The 19,378-nt window shown below is 49.8% G+C and overlaps 1 protein-coding gene across 5 annotated transcripts in view; it reads left to right on the top strand.

Annotated features, from left to right (window-relative positions):
- The window catches only part of Sptbn4 (spectrin beta, non-erythrocytic 4), an 87,618-nt gene that overhangs the window by 40,507 nt on the left and 27,733 nt on the right, over positions 1-19,378 (top strand). For 3 of the 5 annotated variants that reach the window (XM_076930366.1, XM_034510241.2, XM_076930371.1), the window contains 5 exons: positions 1,216-1,966; positions 3,289-3,491; positions 7,564-7,654; positions 11,209-11,355; positions 13,657-13,920. In XM_076930366.1, the coding sequence (XP_076786481.1) occupies positions 1,216-1,966; positions 3,289-3,491; positions 7,564-7,654; positions 11,209-11,355; positions 13,657-13,920 (1,456 nt within the window). Of the gene's footprint in view, positions 1-1,215; positions 1,967-3,288; positions 3,492-7,563; positions 7,655-8,574; positions 8,847-8,964; positions 9,093-11,208; positions 11,356-13,656; positions 13,921-19,378 lie in introns of those variants that run through there. The other 2 variants (XM_076930380.1, XM_034510247.2) reach the window with 2 other exon arrangements.

The raw sequence follows: 19,378 nt of genomic DNA, 5'->3' as shown, positions 1-19,378 counted from the left end.
AGATCCAATGCTGTCTTCTAACCTCTGTGGGTACCAGGCTGGCATGTGGTGCATGTATGTACATGCAGGTGAAAGGAGCACAGACTTTTTTTTTTTTTTAATTAGGGGTCTGGAGAGGTGGCTCAGAGGTTAAGAGCACTGGCTGGCTCTTCCAGAGGTCCTGAGTTCAATTTTCAGCACCCACATAGTGGCTCACAGCCATCTGTAATGGAATCTCGTACTCTCTTTTGGCACACAGGCATATGGCTGTGTACATAATAAATAAATCTTTAAAAGAAACTAAAAACAAGCAAACAAAACACCCCACCTATTTTATCTTGCAAATGTGAGGACCAGAGAAGGCTTGGCAGCCCCCTGTCATCTCAGCACTTGAAAAACAGAGCTAAGAAATCCCCAGGGCAAGCTGATGCTTGCTAGACAGATAGCCAGTATTGGAGAGCTGCAGCTGCAGAGACCCTGTCTCAGAAAACAAAAGGGAGAGTGGTTTAGGGAGACAGTGCTATCCACCTCAAGCCTCTGCAGGTTAGCTCACATGTATGTGTACCAGGACACACAAGCACATACACAGCCCATGTGCAAAAATCAAGCCTGAATAAATAAAAAGCCAAAGATGTCTTGACATAATTAATTCTTTTTCATGGTATGGGGCAAGGGCTTAATCATTGAGCTACATCCCAGACACCAAAATAAAAGCATATGTTCATAATAGAACACAGTGGAAGGAGTAGCATTCTCTCTCTCTCTCTCGTCTGTCTGTCTATCTGTCTGTCTATCTATCTATCTATCTATCTATCTATCTATCTATCTATCTAAGGCTGGCTTGAACTCAAGGCAATCCTCTTGCCTCAGCCTCAACCCATGGAGGGCTAAGATTACACGCGTGCACTACTCCACACAGTTGTGATTCTCTAGACTGTGTGTCTTAGGCAGGCAGCTGGGCTCTGTTGTTTGTTTTTGGTCCTCAGTCGCTAATAAACTCTGAAAGATATTGAGATGACAAACAGAATCCTAATATTATTATGAAGATAATTTGGTAGCACCAGAGCGACACATTGAGAGTTGCGCTCTAAGCACTGTCCAGAGTGGGATTCTAATGATTTAGGCACAAACTGGAACTCTCCCAGGTCCCAAGGCATCTGAGCGTTCAAGACCTGGATTTTCCCTGGGCGTGCGGACCCTCCGCATCCAACCATCCTCTTTCCCGCTCTTGAACAGGTGGAACCGCATCGTGGAGCTGGTGGAACAACGCAAAGAGGAGATGAGCGCCGTGCTGCTAGTGGAGAACCATGTGCTGGAGGTGGCGGAGGTGCGCGCCCAGGTGCGCGAGAAGCGGAGGGCGGTGGAGAGCGCGCCCCGGGCGGGTGGAGCCCTGCAGTGGCGCCTGAGTGGCCTGGAGGCGGCTCTACAGGCGCTGGAGCCGCGACAGGCGGCGCTGCTGGAGGAGGCGGCGCTGCTGGCCGAACGCTTCCCCGCACAGGCGACGCGCCTGCACCAGGGCGCGGAGGAGCTGGGAGCCGAGTGGGGCGCACTAGCCGGAGCGGCTCAGGTTTGCGGCGAGGCGGTGGCAGCGGCAAGTCGCCTGCAGCGTTTCCTGCGCGATTTGGATACTTTCCTGGACTGGCTGGTGCGTGCGCAGGAGGCAGCGGGCGCCGTCGAGGGGCCGCTGCCGCGCAGCCTGGAAGAGGCGGACGGGCTGCTGGCGCGGCACGCCGCGCTCAAGGAGGAGGTGGATCAGCGCGAGGAGGACTACGCGCGCATCCTGGCTGCCAGCGAGGCGCTGCTGGCGTCCGACGGCGCCGAGCTGGGCCCCGGTCTGGCGCTAGACGAATGGCTGCCGCACCTCGAGGTTGGCTGGCACAAACTGCTCGGCTTGTGGGAGGAGCGCAGGGAAGCGCTGGTCCAGGCGCACGTGTATCAGCTCTTCCTGAGAGACCTGTGCCAGGCGCTCGCGGTGCTGCGCAACCAGGTGCTTGATGGCTGGCTGGAGTACGGGGTCAGGGCTGCTGGGGACTGGGGGAGGGGGTCACAGACTTGCTTAGACGTGTTTCCCGGGACCCCTAGATTCCTGCTTTATTTGAAATGGGGGTAGAGAATTAACGGAGTAGTCGTTTATCGGATAACTGAGGTGTGTGATAGAATTAAAAGGTTATGTTAAGTGGTGTGGGTTTATGGGGCTATCATCTATCTATCTATCTATCTATCATCGATCTATTACCTATTATCTATCTATCACTTATCTATCCATCTATCATCTACCTATCTATCATCTAGCACTTATTAACTATCTATCTATCTATCTATCTATCTATCTATCTATCCATCCGTCTATCAAGACAGGGCCTTTCTATGTAGTCTTGGCTGTGCTGAAACTCGCTATGTAGATTAAGCTGGGCTTGGATTCACAGAGATTCTCCTGCCTCTGCCTCACGAGTGCTAGAATTAGAGAAATGGGCCATCATAGGCGTATAGTAGCATAGGCAGACAGTTTTTACTTTTTAAAAGGGATTTATTTTTATTTGTTTTGCCCGTGTGTATTCACGCATAAGATGCATTTAGAGTCCCGAGGGGCCAGAAGAGGGCACCAGATCCTTTAGGATTGGAGTTACAGACAGTTATGAGCCACCATGTGGGTGATGGGAACTGAACTCAGGTCCTTTGGAAGAGCAGCCTGTCCTCTTAATACTCGAGCCATCTCTCCATCTCCTTATCTTTTAATTTTTAAAAGAATTTATTCTTATTATATTTAATTGTGTGCACGTGTGTGTATGCGCACGCAGGCAGGTTCCCAAGAAGGCCAAGGCTCCGTAGCCACTGGAGCTGGTCGTTGTGGACTGCTGGATGTGGGCGCTGGGACCCCAACTCAGGTTTTCTGGAAGAGCAGTGAATGGTCTTAACCATCTATCCAGCCCTTGCTTTTATGGAGACAGGGTCTCACTATGTAGCCCTAGCCGACCTGGAATTCTCACAGATCTTCCTGCCTCCACTTCACAAAGTATTGGGATTAACGGTGTGCACCACCATACTCTGCTTGGGTTTGGTCATTTATTAGAGGTGAATTTGTGGACAGTCACATTTGCAGTGGCTTATTGGGATTGTGGATTATCTGGACGGAGATAGAAAGAGAGGACAATTGATAGATTTGGCAAAGTGGGCAGAAACCTGGAGGAAATCTGGAAGGACAGACTGCTAAAAAGAGGGACCAGCAGGAGTAAAGGCCCTGAACTGTGACTGAAGCCAACTGGCGTCCTGGGGTGGAGCCGAGCTGACCTGTATCCCTCCCATTCCCAGGAGGTGGCGCTGTCCGGTGCTGAACTCCCTTGCACAGTGGAGTCGGTAGAAGAGGCGATGAAAAGGCATCGGGATTTTCTCACCACGATGGAGCTGAACCAGCAAAAGATGCAGGTGGCGGTTCAAGCTGCAGAGAGCCTGCTGCGGCAAGGCAACGCCTACGGGGAGCAGGCGCAGGAGGCAGTGGCTCGGCTGCTAGAGAAGTAGGTCCCCAGTTCCAAAACCACAGAAGGTGGGGTCTGGGCACAGAGGAGTGGGGAAGGGATACCCAGATCTTTCCTCCCATCCCTATTTTCAGCTTCTCTGCCTTTTCTCGTTTCAATTTAATTCCTTATTTGTTTATTTGATCTATGTTTTTGGCACAGGGTCTCTTGTAGACTAGGTAGGCCTGGGATATTTTTCCATCCATCCATCCATCTACCTATCGTGTGTGTGTGTGTGTGTGTGTGTGTGTGTGTGTGTGTCTAACGGCTCATGTATGAAGGTCAGAGTCAGAGGACAACTGGAGGGAATTAGTCTTTTCCTCTACCAGAAATGTATGAGGATCAAACTGGGCTTTTCAGTTTTGGCAGCAGGTGCCTTTACTTCCTGAGTCATGTCACCTGACCCAGCCTGGAACTTTTTCATAGCTTGAGATGACCTCAAACTCCTTATTCCCCTGCTTCCACCTCATTGTGGGATTACAGACACACATCATTATGCCCTTTCTTCTCTTTCTCCCCTTCCTCCCCCTCCTCCTCCAACAGAATCTATGTAGCTTAGGCTATGTAGCAAAGCAATCCTCCAGCCTCAGGCTCTTAAACAATAGGATTACAGATGTGCCCCACTTATCCTAGCTCTAATGTATTGTTTTGGGGTTTGATTTAAATGTCTACTTTGTGAGCCAGCAGGAGGTTGGTTCACCAAAAGATACCCAAAAGATACAGAGTTGGAACACTGAAAATCTCAGTGCTCTGGCCTGAGTAAAGGGACTGAATTTGGGTGACAGTGGAACCACAGGGTCCTAAATCAGCCTCCCACAGATTCCACAGTTGAAGGCCACACAAAGATGTGTTCCAGCTTTCCCCAGGAGGTGCTCCTGCCTCTTGTCATGTTGGTTGACAAATATGTTGACTAACATCAGAGTCAGGGCAAGAAAAGTTCAGGGGTCTGTGGGAGCCTACAGGAAATGTGTTGCTCCAGTTTTGAGCTGAGTGACACAAGGTTGGAAACAGGTCTGACCTCTAAACCTCTCCAGCTCCCAGTATTTACTTGACAGGGGATACATTGCTGCCCTTGTGGGATGGTGGACAAAGCTATGCCACTGACAGATTAGTTCCTCCATCCCTCTCCCTTGCTGTGAGAAAGGGGCAAGTTTTATTTTGGTCCATGGTGTCAGGGGGATCTGACTGTCCTTGGCCCGTGGCATCAGAAGAGCTGATGGAGCAGGTTATGTTATGGCAGGTGAGGAAGCAGTGGAAAGGGAATTGCTAGGACTTTGCCACGTGGATGCCTGACTCTGGAGAAGGCCGGAAGATGACACCAGAACCTTCTTGAACAGTTTTTTCAGGTGGCTGTGAGCTGCCATGAAAGTGCTGGGAACCAAACCCAGACTCCCTGCAAGAGGAACAAACATTCTTAACCAACTAACCATCGCTCCATCTCTCCTCCCTTTGCATTTGGGGCTTCTTTGCTTTTGTTTTTGTTTTGAAACAGGGTCTCACGAAGCCCAGACTGGCCTGGAATTCACCCTATAGTCAAGGCTGACTTAAGTTTCTGATTCTTCTGCCTCCACCTCCCATGCATTTGATCACAGGTGTGTACCCAAATCCTCATCTAGAGTGTGCTGGAGATGGGACCCAGCGCTTTGTGCATGCTGGTCAAGCACCCTATCAAACCAGCTACATCCCACTGCCAAGTAACTGTCCTTAGCTGCCTTTTCATAAGAGGCTGGGCCAGAGAATCGCTTTGCCTGGTGTCTTGGCCAGAAAGTGGTATAGCTGGCACTGGAACCCTCTTAGCTTCTCAACCTCACAGAAAGGAAGACTTTCCTATATGTCACTCGTTTGAATTCCCCTCTCCCCTCCCCCCCCCCAGTCTGACTTGCAAAGTCCTGGTAGAGTTGACTTTCAGTTTATTTCTGAGGAATTTCCTGTTTCCTGGCTCCTGGTGAGAGGGCAGGAAGTAGCTGTCTTTTGCTTGCTCTTCTTGGGCCTCTCCTGCTCCTTGTATGTGGCTCTGCCTCTGGGTCTCTGTGGAAGTAGTTCCCACATGCTGTCTTTGCTCCGGTGTATCCATCTATTTCTATGTCTGTTTCCTGTTCTTTTTCTTCTTCACTTTCCCTTTAGAGAAAGATGCTATGTGCATCTCTAATGCCCTCTCCCTTGACGGTAGCCCAGGCTGGCCTCAACTCTTTATATATTAAAGCTGACCTCAAACTCCTGACCCTCCAACCTCAGGCTCCTAAGAACTGGGTTTATAGGCATTGCCAATAGATCCCGCCCCCTCTTTTTCAGACCTTAAGTTTGGTTCTCTGTCTCTCTAGGAGCAATCCTTCCTTCATTTGTTTTTACACTCTATGGCAGGGAGCTCATGACTGTGAACAAAAGAGACAAAAACAAACAACAAACAAAAACTGCCTTCAGGCTGGGAAAATGTCCAGTGGGGGGAAAACGCTCTAGGCTCAAGCACAGGGACCTGAGCACCCACATAAGAAGCCGAGCTGTGGTGACACCATCTTTAATCCCACACTTGGGAGGCAGAGGCAGGAGGAGCCTGGAGGCTCTGAGCCAAGATGGTGGACTCCAGGTTAAATGAGAGGAATGGTCTCAAAAAATAAAGATGGAGCAGAAGAGGAAGGCACTGAAGACTGACCTCTGGACTGCATGCACGTGCACACCCGTACACAAACGATACCCCTTCTCTCAGTGGAAGTGACACGGCAATGGAGGGGATAGACACAATAAAGAATACACACATCATGGGGAGACAGTGCCAAGGATAAAGTTAAAGGAAGAAAGAAAGTCTCAGGGGATCAATCAAGAAAGACCAGGCAAAATGCGCAGGCAGTTACGCCAGAGGTTCTCAACCTGTGGGTCGAGCTCCCGGAGAATCGACCCGTCGTCCATCGGGGGTATATGTCAGATACCCCGCATATCAGATATTCACATTGCAGTTCATAACAGTAGCAAAATTACAATTATGAAGTCACAAAGAAAATAATTTTATGGTTAGGGGTCACCACAACATGTCAAGGGGTCCCAGTGTTAGGAAGGTTGAGAACCACTGAACTAGACCTGGGGACGAGTCATTGCCAAGGCCCAAAGTTAAGGAAAGAGATACTGTTCAAGGAACATCCAGAAGGGCAGCAAGGTCTTAAGAGAGGGGAAAAGAAGGATGTGGGAAAACACTTAGGTAGGTGTGTGTGTGTGTGTGTGTGTGTGTGTGTGATGTTCTTGTGTGTAGGGCCTGGAAGATCAGAAAAGTGGAGCCCTGGGAAAGACAGCCTTATTTTAAAAACAATTAACTACATTTATTTATTTATTTTGTGTTTGTGTGCATAAGTGCCACAGTTCATGTGTGACAATCAGAAGACAATATGTGGAAGTCTGTCCTGTCTTTCTATCCTGTGGGTCCCAAAGATTGAACTCATATCACAGCGCCATTACACAGTAAGCTATCACAGCCCCAATAGGCTCATCCTTGCTAGCTTCCCTTTGCCTGGATTCTGGAGACAGGATAGTAGGCTAGGCATGCATATAAGCTAATGAGGTGCCACTACTGTTGAACCACGCCCCCAATGCCTCACTAACGTATTCTAGGCAGGAGCTCTATCATGAGCTTCTTCACTGGGGGATTGATTCTAGGCAGGGGCTCTACCACTGAGCCACGCCCCCAGCCCCTCACTGGGGGATTCTAGGCAGGGGCTCTACCACTGAGCCATGCCCCCAGCCCCTCACTGGGAGATTTTGAGCAGGGCAAGGCATTCGTTAACATATCCAGCTTGATTTTTGTTTCTAAGCATCTTTTGATCTGTGTTTTGTGTGTTGCATGTGCATGTTGTGTGTATGTGTGTGCATTTGTGTTATTGTTATGTCACTGTGCCTCTCTTTTTCTTTGCCTATCTCTTACCCCTCTTTTCCCTCCTCCTCCAGTTCCCTCTCTTCTCTCTCCCTTGTCTTGAGCCGCGTCCTATCAATGTTTCCTAGGCCTCCTCTTTCCCCTGCTCTACTTAAGCTCCTGCCAGCACTCTCATCCTATGCCTGAGCCTCTCTCCAGCCTTTCTCTTCTCCTTAGGAGCCAAGAAAATCAGCTGAGGGCCCAGCAGTGGATGCAAAAACTACTGGATCAGCTTGTGCTGCAGCACTTTCTTAGAGATTGTCATGAGGTAGGTCCTCCGGTTATGCTGGGGAACCATAGAGAGAGGCTTGATCCCTGATGGTTGGGGGCTGGGACGCCCCGTCTAAGTGCGTGGGGGAACCACTTAGCCACTGTATGCCACTAGGAGGCGCTAGGAGTCCTGTGCCAGAACGCATGCCTGGCAGGTCTCTGCCAGCCCACGTGGGCTCTAGGGAGGCAGGAGGGGCCCTGGGCTCCCCTGGCAACAGCTGAGTTCGCGCCTACGGTTCCTAGGGGAGGAGCGCTGATCTCACCTTTCTCTGGAGATTAGTGAAGCGAGGAGAGAGGCGGAGGGCTGGAGGTGGGGGTTGGGGAGTGGATGGAGCCATGGCTAGTACTCCTTCAGTCACAGATGGTCCGAACTAGCTCTTCGCTTTTATTTGGCTTAGTTATGGTGCTAGGGACCGGACTTCGGGACTTGAGCTCTAGGCAAGGGCTCGAGCTACGTGTTACATCCCTAGACCCTTAACAACTAGGAATAAAGTCCCTTCTCCTACACACCTCGGGGATCACAGCCGATAAGAGGTGGCCCAGACTCCATTCTGCATTGAAATGCTGAAACCCCTCCTCCTGACTTGTATTCCAAAGGAACTCGATGGACCCCCTACCACCCCATAGATGGTTCATAGACCTCTCAATTCCCAGAGATGTCCTGGCCCCAACGTCCCCAGTCTGTATCACCTAGGACTAGATTCTAGACCTATGAAGACGGATACCTGTTTCTTCTAGAAGGTTCAGGAACCAAGTCCTTGTCCTCCCCAGCTGAAGATGGTTTGACTCTGCATACTGAACGTTCATGGCAGACTAGACACAGGCCTTCAAACCTCCCCACCCCCACCCCCGGTAACTGAGCCCATTAGCAATGGGTCCCTGTTGGCCCTCCTCCACTTTGGCGATGATTCTGGACAGCATCACGGATGTTCCACACTGCTCCTGGCCTAACTTCTACCCTCGTGTGGTAGTCAGAAACCGGAGCCTCTCCGGGTTAATCATGGTCCAGGAGGCTTTCCAGTCCCCCTTATCATACATAGTCCACACCTTCACTTAGTTGAAGGAGCCGGGGATTCGGACCCCCTCCTGTCCTTAGGAAAGGACCTGACCCTTGTCGTGAGGCTGTTCTGGACCCAATTGCAAAGATCTGAGATGGAGTTGAAGATCCCCGGCCTGGAAGCTCAGAGAAGGTGGTGATTCCTCGCCCCCCCCAACCCCGACTAGGGCCCCCCGCAAAGGAGGCAGGCCTGGAGGCAGGCAGGGGGCGCGCGCGGGCGGGCGCGTGGCCGCGGCGCGGGGGCGAGGGAGGGGGCGCGCGCCCGCCGGAGCTTGTGCCATTGCCGCTGCCGCCGCCGCCGCCGCCGCTGTCGCAGTGGAGGGGCGAGTGCCTGCCCGCTTGCCGCAGGGACGCTCCTCCAACGCCGCCGCCGCCGCAGGTCTCGGGGGCGCCGGGGGAGGGGGAAAAGGAGAAGAGAGAGGGGGAGGGGGCCGGCGCGCGCTCCCGCGGACACGCGCGGGGGAGGGGGCTCCTGCGCGTGCTCGCCATCCAGGCCCGCGGGAGGGAGGGGCGGGGGCGGCGCGGGGGCGGACCTGGACCCCGGCCCTGGGGGAGGGACGAACCCGGGAACTGTCCGTGGTGCTGGAGCCGCAGGGAGGGGGGCAGGGATGAGAGCTAGCCTAGACTAGTCTGCATTTGCTGTAGGAGTAAAGCGGGGGTCCCAACCTTCCTACGAGGGGATCAAATTTGCCCTGGTCTTGAGGAGTTCCCAGATTTTTAGGGCTTTGAGTCTTCAGTTCCTGCGGGGTCCGTAGCAGCCTCGGATGACAGGGTGGTGGTGAATCACTTTGGGGGGGCCGAGAGCTCTGCATAGGGATATGAGGTATATGTGATCTGAGTCCGAGGGGCTCTGACTTTTGGGGAGGTTTTTTTTTTTTTTTGGTTGTGGAAAGAGTCTAGCCTAGCACTGAGTGGCCAGAGGGGGCAATCCCTTTTAAGAGGCTTTACCTACAGGATGCGTATCGTCTCCGTTAGGGCTTTTGCCTTCACTGTGGGACTCTAGTTGCGTGTTCATCCCTGTGTAGGGAGTTGGGGGATTAAGCGTTTGACTTTGCGCGTGTGTATGTGAGAAGCTGTCCTGGCCCCCTGAGGAGCACATGCTCCGGGGACGTGGGGTTTGGCCGGCTCGGAATTTGTCCTTGAATAGGACTGCGTTTACCTCCCGGGACCGCGGAGTTCGGGCTTTTTTTTTTTTTTTTTTTTTTTTTTTCCAGGAGGGAGGAGGCGGATCTTGTGACTGGAACAGGGAGGAGCAAACTCTCCCAGGTTCAGGCTTTGGTAGAGAGGAGATTGCGGCTTTGGGAACAAGTCTTGTTTAATAGGCACTTGCCCCTCCCCAAGTGCTAGAGATAGAATAGGATTCCAGAACTTTTTCCTGCAAAGCAAGCAGCTACTCTGTCCCTGAGCTCAGCCCTCACTCCTGTGGAGGAAGGGGCTCAGAAAACAGCCCATGTTTGTTGCTGTCTGGCCTAAAGAAAATATTTTTACTGTTTGCATTTTGGATGACCTTAGCTTGTGAGGGGTATTGGATCAGGAGGTATGGTCTGACCCACATTGGGAGTCCTGTATTTTGGGGGTAGACTGGTTCTAGGAATCAGTAGGCAGCCTGTTGCCTTTTGGGCATTGGCTGGTCAGAATTTGGGGTAACTGTGTTCTTAGTCATAGGTGCTGCGTTTAGGTCTCATTAGAATTTCTGAGCCCAGGGGCCTGGGTCTTCTCTAGCTTGGAGGCCTAATTTGCAGGAAGGTAAATTCGGAAATAGTATGGAGGTTTGGGGGAATGTTGGTTTGACAGTGGGGTGCTGGGGCTAGATTTAGGCTTATTCAACACATAGGTTAAGGATTTTAAAACAAAATTAAATCGACAGGCTCCTACTATATGGCCAGACTGGCCACAAAGTCACTGTCCTCCTTCCCAACGCTGGGATGACAGGCATGCACTTTCCCCTCAATATTGAGAGTTGAGGGTTTGATCCTTCTTTAAAAACACTTTTATTTTTATGATGTGTATCTCATTCATCTTATATGTAGATAACGTTGGGTGCCCTTACCATGATGCATGTGAGTGGGTCAGAGGGCAACTTTCAGGAGTCAGTTCTCTCCATGTGCATCCCCAGAGACTGAGCTCGGGTGTTCAGGCTTGGCAGCAAGTCCTTTACCTGCTGAGCCACCTCAGCATCTCAGGGTCTCAGTTTTGCTGTGGGCAGGAGGTTCATCTGTTTGAAGAGTTTGTTTAAGAGGTTGATTTAACCTGCACTGTGAGGAGGTGGGTCCAGACAACCTACTTTGGTTTCTTGTACATAGATGAGGCTGGCAGAGCCCAGGGATTTGGTATTGGAAGACCACATACCTCTTTTGTCCAGGAAGGCTTGAGAGTCTTCTCTAATCTGACTCTTATGGGCCAAGATCCTGACCTGGGAGTTCTTGAGGGCTGTTTTTAGGCTGTGCCGGATGGGGAGAGGAACAGTCCTGAGCCCTCTTACTCTGCCCTCACAGCTGGATGGCTGGATCCATGAGAAGATGCTGATGGCTCGTGATGGCACCCGAGAAGACAGCCACAAGCTGCACAAGAGATGGCTCCGGCACCAGGCGTTCATGGCTGAGCTGGCTCAGAATAAAGAGTGGCTGGAGAAGATAGAAAGGGTGAGGAAGATGAAGGGTCTTCTGCCCTCTGGGAAAAACACCCTCACCTCTGATCCCTTCACTGTCATCCTTGTGGGCTGGCCATCCCACGACTGCTTCAAACCTGTACAATGTCTGCCTGCTTCTAGCTATGTGACTTGAAGTAGCTATTGTAACCTGGGGCCTCAGTTTGCCCGTCTGTACAATGGTCATCCTCTCTTCCAATTGTTGCTCATCCTTCTGTTTATGAACATATCTTCTACCTTATAAACTCTACCACACTTCCTTTCACATCACTTAAGCCATTTAATATGGAAGCCTTAGACATGAGCTGGGGAAGCCCTGGGTTCAAGTAAAATTTAGGTTTTTTTTTTTCCCCAGCCCTAGTTCCAGGGTCTATAAACAGCTGTGATATCTTAGAGAATTGTGTTGGCCTCCTGGACCCTTGGTTTCTTCTTCTTTTTTTTTTTTTTCTTTTTCCTTTTGTTTGTTTTGTTTTGTTTTTTGTTTGTTTGTTTGGTTGGTTTTGGAGACAGGGTTTCTCTGCGTAGCCCCAACTTCCCCAGAACTCACTCTGCACACCAGGCTGGCCTCAAACTCACAGAGATCCACCTGCTTCTGCCTCTTGAGTGCTGGAATTAAAGGTATGCACCACCATCACTCAACTCCCTCTCCTCTCCCTCCTCTTCCTCCTCCCCCTCTTTCCTCTCCTCCCCCCTCCACTTGCTTTTTGAGCCGAAGTCTTGCCCTGTAACCTAGGCAGGCCTTAAATCCAAGATCTTCTCTCCGCCTCCCCAGTACTGGATTGCAGTCTTGCAACACCACGTGCATCTTCCATTTACTCCTCTGAGTAAAATAAGCAAATAGCTGTAGCTACCTTTCTGGGTTTTTGTGCACACAAAGTGTGTTAGAGCACCAGGTACCATGTATGTGTTGTAAGACCAGGCTCCCGTGGATTTGTAGGGTCCTTTCTTGGTGCTACAAACTGAACTCAGGATTTGATTCACGCTAGGGAGGTGCTCTGCTGCCTAAGCTACATCAGAGCCAGCTTCTCTCTCTCTCTTTCTTTCTTTCTTTCTTTCTTTCTTCCTTCCTTTTTGATATTATAACTATTATTTTTCATTACTGGAAGTGGAATTCAGGACCTTGGATATGCCAGGCTAGCACTCTACCACTGACCCATAATCTCAGCCCTTAATTTTTTTTTTTTTTTAATTTTACTTTTTGTTTTTTGAGACAGGGTCTTATGTAGCCCAGGGTGTCTAAGACCCAGGCTGGCCTTAGACTCATTAGTTAACTGAAGATGACCTTGAACTGCTGGTCCTCCTGCCTCCACCTCTCAAGTTCTGGGAAGACAAGCATACACCACCACATTTGGCTTTTCTTTATTTTATTTATCTGTTTTTATTACCTTGGTTTGTTGAGACAGAGTATGTAGATCAGGCTGGCCTCTGACTTCCAGTGATCCCCCTGCCTCTACTTCTCAAGTGGTACAATTATAGGTGTAAGCCACCATACCTAGTTTGGTGGTATTTTTATTTCTTCTTTCATTCTTTTTTTTTTTTTTTTTTTTTTTTTTTTTTTTTTTTTTTTTTTTTTTTTTTTTGAGACAAGGTATCATTATGTCATCTTGTTTAGCTTAGAACTCTATGTAGACCAGGCTAACCTCAGACAAAGTCACAGAAATCCTCCTGCCTCTGTCTCCCAGGTGCAGAGATTAGAAACATGTGTCTGTTATTTTTACCATTACATAAATGTAGCACTGGGCTATGAAGACGGTTGACTTCCATTTTGGGAGGGTCTAGACAGGTACTTGCTTTTTAAGGATCAACTTTCCTTATTCTGGGTGAACCCATAGAACTGTAGCCGAGGATACCCCTACTTTTCTATTCAGAGACACTCGTGCTAGCCTTAAATGATCTTATCGGTAACCCTTAAAGGGCAGTATGTCGCAAAACCAGTCTTCTGGACCTTGAGTTTAATGGAGGTTCATTCTCTCCTTGCCTCTCTCCTCCCCTTCCCTCCCTTGCTCCCCTCCCCTTTTCTCTCCTTCTCCCATACCCTCTCTCCTCTCCCTCTTCTTTCTCATGGTCCTACTGGGAATTCATCACTCTGTGACTGTCTGTCTTTCCCGATTTCCTTCCCATATTTGTTTGGGTCTCTTTGTCTCCTCCATCCATCCTGTCTGTCTCTTTTCTCTGTTCCATTTCTGTCTCTAACTCCCTGCTCTGTCTCTCTCTTGTTGTCACTGAATCTCTCTCTGTTTCTATTGCCCATCTCCTCCTCCTCTTTCCATCTCCGACCTTCCATCCCTCTGTCCAGGAGGGCCAGCAACTGATGCAGGAGAAGCCGGAGCTGGCAGCCTCGGTGCGCAAGAAATTAGGTGAGATCCGGCAGTGCTGGGCGGAGCTGGAGAGCACCACACAGGCCAAGGCACGCCAGCTCTTCGAGGCCAGCAAAGCGGACCAGCTAGTGCAGAGCTTTGCAGAGCTGGACAAGAGGCTGCTTCACATGGAAAGCCAGCTGCAAGACGTAGACCCCGGTGGAGACCTGGCCACTGTCAACAGCCAGCTCAAGAAGCTACAGGTATGACCGACTGGCTGGCCTGGAGAGGGTGAGCTCTTTTGTGGCAGAGCAGGACAGCTCACACCCAACGCTCTGGGGTGTTTCGACCTGAGGCTGTCCAGCTAGGAGTCACTGGAAGCAGCCGTCACCTTAGGGGTCGGGGGCGCACAGGACAGAGGGGACCTAGAAAGAAATAAGCAATATAGACATTTCTTAGAATTTTGATATTTTTTTCTGTGTGGGAAAAAAAAAAAAAAGGCGCAGAGGTTGAACAGCTTTGGCTAGAGTAACAGTGCCTTCCCTGGAGTAGTTCCTTTTCCGGTCCCTGGCGTCAGTGTTTGTCGACCCCTACAGCAATCTCAGGAAACAGATTCTGTTATTACCCACCATCTTACTAATGAGAAAGCTGCACAAAAAGCTAAGTGCCTGACCCAAAGATGCACAGTGGCCTGTTCTGCCTTACCCAACAGAGGGTCCCTAAAGAGCATCCCTGTGTCTGCCTAAGCCCCACGGCTAGCTCGGCAGCTGGTTAGTGTTCAGGCCTTGAAGGTCTCTGTGGCATTTGGTGTGGGGTGTGGATGAAGGCTCCGTATTCCTCCAGAGGTGGAATGGCTCCTGTCTTTAAATGCCAGGAAATGGCATTTGATTGGCTGATCATAAACAGAGGCTGTGGAAAGTGAATTTCCCTACTTGGGGAGCAAATGGTAGGGGCTGGATTCGAATCCAGAACCTTCAAGTCTTCACTGCTCCTTGCATGGAATTCTTAGAAAGTTTTTCCTGTAAAGTGATCAACATGGTAGGTGGAAAATTAAATAAATGAACAAAATAAGTAAAATAGATAAACTGAGACTGTAGATCAGTTGGAAGAATGCTAGTCTGGATTTGATGTCCAGCCCTGCGTAAACCAGAGTATTAACAGACAGGCCTGAAATCCTAGTCCTCTAGAAGTGGGGACGTGCTTGGCCTCAGCCAGTTCCTGACTAAGCTGGGCTACAGGACACCCTGTCTCAAACCAACAGCAAAATTAGAGCTTAAAAAAAATTAGACTCTGTGACTCGGTGGTAGAGCCCCTGCCTAGAATCCCTCAGTGAGGGCTGAGGGTGTGGCTCATTGGTAGAGCCCCTGCCTAGAGTCCCCCAGTGAGGGGCTGGGGGTGTGGCTCGTTGGTAGAGCCCCTGCCTAGAATTCCCCAGTGAGGGGCTGGGGGTGTGGCTCAGTGGTAGAGCCCCTGCCTAGAGTCCCCCAGTGAGGGGCTGGGGGCGTGGCTCAGTGGTAGAGCCCCTGCCTAGAATCCCCCAGTGAGGGGCTGGGGGCGTGGCTCAGTGGTAGAGCCCCTGCCTAGAATCCCCCAGTGAGGGGCTGGGGGCGTGGCTCAGTGGTAGAGCCCCTGCCTAGAGTCCCCCAGTGAGGGGCTGGGGGCGTGGCTCAGTGGTAGAGTACTTGCTTGATACCTTCAAACCCCTGAGGTCCAATCTCAGCCCAGAAAAAAAAGACTAATAAAAAAAGACTAATAAGAAAAGCATAATTATGTAAATATACTGATCTATTTAAAAGCTTTGCGTATTAGGCCTGTCACTATTAACCATGAAAAGTGAAAATTTTTCAATATTTATTGATTCTTTGAAATGAATACTAAATCTATCACAAATTATCCTTAGTAACTCTCTTTTATAAAGGACAACTTGGGGCTGGTGAGATGCCTCAGCCAATGAAGGCACATGCTGCCAAGCTTGACAACTTTGAGTTCCATCCTTGGGATCCACATGGTAGAAGCGACTCCCATAAAGTTGTTCTTCCACCTACACACACGTGCACGCACACACGTGGTATGTATGCACCTACGCACACATGCATGTGCTCACACATATTAAATAAAGAAAAGATGGATGGATCTTTTTTATACACAGAAAGTGGGCTGAAGAAATGGCTCAGCAAAATGTTTGCTGCTCAAGCGTGAGAATCCATGTCTGAGCCACACAAAACAGCGAGGCCCAGCAGTGCACACCGGGAATCCCAGTGCTGGTAGGTGACAGCAGGAGGCTCCCTGGGGTGTGCTGGCCAGTCGTCCAGATTCACGGAGACACCCTGCCTCAAGCAAATGAAGAGGGCAGTGATGGAGGGAGATATCCTTGACATTGACCTCTGACCTCCACGTGCACACAGACAGATGAGCACCCATACATGTGCACACACAACCATGAAACAGACACACACACACACACAGAGAGAGAGAGAGAGAGAGAGAGAGAGAGAGAGAGAGAGAGAGAGAGAGAGAGAGTAGTTTTCATGTAGCCTAAGCCGGTTTTGAACTTGCTGTGTAGCTGAAAGATAACCTTGATTCCGCGCCTTCGTTGTCACCCGCCTGTGCACTGGTATTATGGGCATGAGCCACCACACTTTGCTCACAGTGTTGGAAATCAGACCCACATTCTACCAGTGGAGCCTCAGCCTTGGCCCATGCCTTACTACCCTTTATAAAAAGGATCAGGCCTCGAAAGGGTCTCAGGGCACCCCAGGCACACAAACTGTTAATGAATACTGTGCACCACACACTGTGACCCCGGATCCTTCAGTAGGTGCCCATGGGAAAGCCCATGGCCCAGATGGAATCCCTGGCTACATAGCCTTTCAGGGCCATGTTTAGTTGTTGATTTGGATTTTGTTTTGTTTGTTTGTTTGTTTGTTTGTTTGAAGCAGTGTCATACCATACAGCCAGGCAGGACTCGAACCCCAGGCAATCCTCTTGTCTCACCCTCCCAAGTGTGGGTAGAAATTATTGAGTGCCTGGGTTTGAATCGTAGCCCTTCTACTTTCTTGCTGAGTCATATTGTCTACTTTCTTGCTGAGTCATATTGGAGAAGCAGCTGTGCCCGAGGAGCGGTTTGTCTTCTTCCAGGACCGGAAGGACCCTGGTGCTGGTCACTGTCAAGGGGCAGAGCCTGGAGCCAGGCTGCCTGCAACCTTCTAACTCTGAGCCTCAGTGGCAGGGTAGCTGAGGTATAGTATTCGTCTTTCTTTGCCTCAGTTTCTCCTTTGCTAAAATAGACATACTGATGGTACTGTCTCCTTTCCACTGTGAAGACAAAAAGATGAAACCCATAAGGTATTCGCAGACTAACTGAGCCTTCATAGCTGAGAGTTAAAATGTTTGGGAGTTCTCTTGGTGGCCCCCACCTGGAAGCTGGGGTTTGGGAGGTGGAGGAGGGAAGATCAGAATATCAAAGCTACATAGTGGGTTTCAAGCCAGCCTGGCTTGAAGTTACTCACTATGTTATGTTGACCTATTGATCGATAGGTCAGTAGGAGGTTGGAACAAAAGAAGGTAATGGATTGAGATTGTGACTGAAGTACACATGTGTATATATGAAATATGTATGTTTACACATGTATGTATGTGTATGTGCATATATACACACATGTATATTATTTGAAAGTATAACAAAATCCCTTATTTTGATTTTTTGCATGGTGTGTGTGTGCATGTGCGTGTGCATGTGCATATGTGAGTGTGTGTGTGTGTGTACAGGCCAGTGGTCAGAGGCTGTTCATTCTTTGTTTTTGTTTTATTTTAAAGTTTGTTTATTTTAATCATGCGCATGTGTGCATCTGTATGAGTGTACACCGTGTTTGTGGAGGCTAGAAGTGTTGGGAACCCCCCCCCCCAGCTGTAGTTACAGGTTGCTCAGCCACCTGACAGGTCAAGAGCACTGGGAATTGAACTCAGGTCCCTTGAAAGTGCAGTGTAAGCGTCTAACCACTGAATGATGGAGGCCTCTAGCTCACTCTACCTGGCGCTCACCAATTTCACCAGACTGGCTGCTCCTTGAGTTCCAAGGACCCTCCTGCCTCTGCTTCCCCATTGCTAGGATTATCGGCACACACTGCCATGCCCAGCTTATTTCTGAGACAGCAGTTGTTTGAACTGAGGTTCAAATATGAGAGTGCATGTGTGGCAAGCCATTCCCTGATTGAGCCATCTCCACTAACCTAAACCATCATTTTGCATTTTTTTTTTGACAGGGTCTCACCAGGTAGTCTTGCTGGGCTGGAATTCACTATGTAGACCAGGCTGGCCTCAAACTCATAGAGATCCACTTGTCTCTGTCTCTCTAGTGCTGGGATTAAAAGTGTGTGTGACCATGTCTGACTCTAAAACATTTTGAAATTAAAAAAAAAAAAAAAGTTATTTTGGAGCTGGGACACAGCATATGTGATGTCTTGAGTTTTATCCTCAACATTGTAAAATCAAACAAACAAACAAATCAAAGCATGTCCAGGTGTGGAGGTGACACATCCCTGTGAACGCCTCACTTCGGAGGTGCAGAGGAGTGCATGGTCGTCCTTGGCTACAGAGTGAGGTGGAGGCCAGCCTCTGCTCTGTGAAGCCATCTCAGTACAACATAAACATCTACAAAAGAGACAGCAGTAATGACACGCATCCTAGCACTTGCGAGGCTGAGGCAGGAGAACACCTATAAGTTTTAAGACTAGCCTAAGCTATATGATACCCAGTTTCAAAGACAAAAACAAAAAGCAAGAGAAAAACCGCCCTGGGTTAGTTGCCTCTCTAGCTGTAATTACATTATTTGGTGACAATTATTTCCTATGTTTCTGCTCAGATTCCATTTGGGGCATCTACTTCTCATGTGACCTTTTATAAATGTATTTGGGGATGGCATACGGCACTAAACCTAGACACTCCAGGCTCTCTCAGTACCAGAGTGCTTCTGGTGACAATGCTCCCTCCCAGAAGCAGAGCTGTTTCCTGAATTCCAGCCAACACCAGCATCGGCACACTTAGATTCTGCAGTGGTAGGCCTGGCTCTGCATTTGTGGGTCTTCCTCTTAACTAGCAAGCTTGTGCCTCGTGTCTTTGTTGGCCATGCCTGTTGTAATATGACTTGCAGGGGGCGGGGGATGTCACACACCTGTAATCCCAGCACTCAGGAGAAAGCGGCAGTGAGTTCAAGGCTGGCCTGGTCTACAGAGCAAGTTCCAAGACAGCTTGGATATACAGTAAGATCCTGTCCAAGAGGAAAGAAGGAAGGAAGGAAGAAAGGAAGGAAGGAAGGAAGGAAGGAAGGAAGGAAGGAAGCAAGCAAGCAAGCAAGCAAGCTAGCTTCGTCGGAGCTGTCTCTCCCTCCCCTGGGTGGGACTATGGGATAGGAGCAGGAGTCCCATTTTGCCAAGTAAATTCTGAAAACAGGATAAAATACAAATGAAGGGAAAGAACCAGAACAGGACTCCTGGGCTCCTTCTCCAGCAGGGGGCGCTCAAGACAGGAGTGGGCTCTGGCCTCCAGATGGAGCCTAGCTGGGGCTCACGAGAGGCGGGGAGGAACCTCCCGAGGTCCTGCTGTTCCCTGGGGCCTGCCTGGCAGCTGAGCACAGGGTGTCTGACAGGGAGGGCCAGAGCCACCGTCCAGATTGGCATGCATACTAGGGAACCTCTCCCTTTCCTCTCTCTGTTGTGCCGCACC

The sequence above is a fragment of the Arvicanthis niloticus genome, chromosome 1, assembly GCF_011762505.2.
Source record: "Arvicanthis niloticus isolate mArvNil1 chromosome 1, mArvNil1.pat.X, whole genome shotgun sequence".
In the NCBI taxonomy this organism is placed as follows: Eukaryota; Metazoa; Chordata; class Mammalia; order Rodentia; family Muridae; genus Arvicanthis; species Arvicanthis niloticus.
This window is presented reverse-complemented; position numbering and strand designations above follow the sequence as displayed.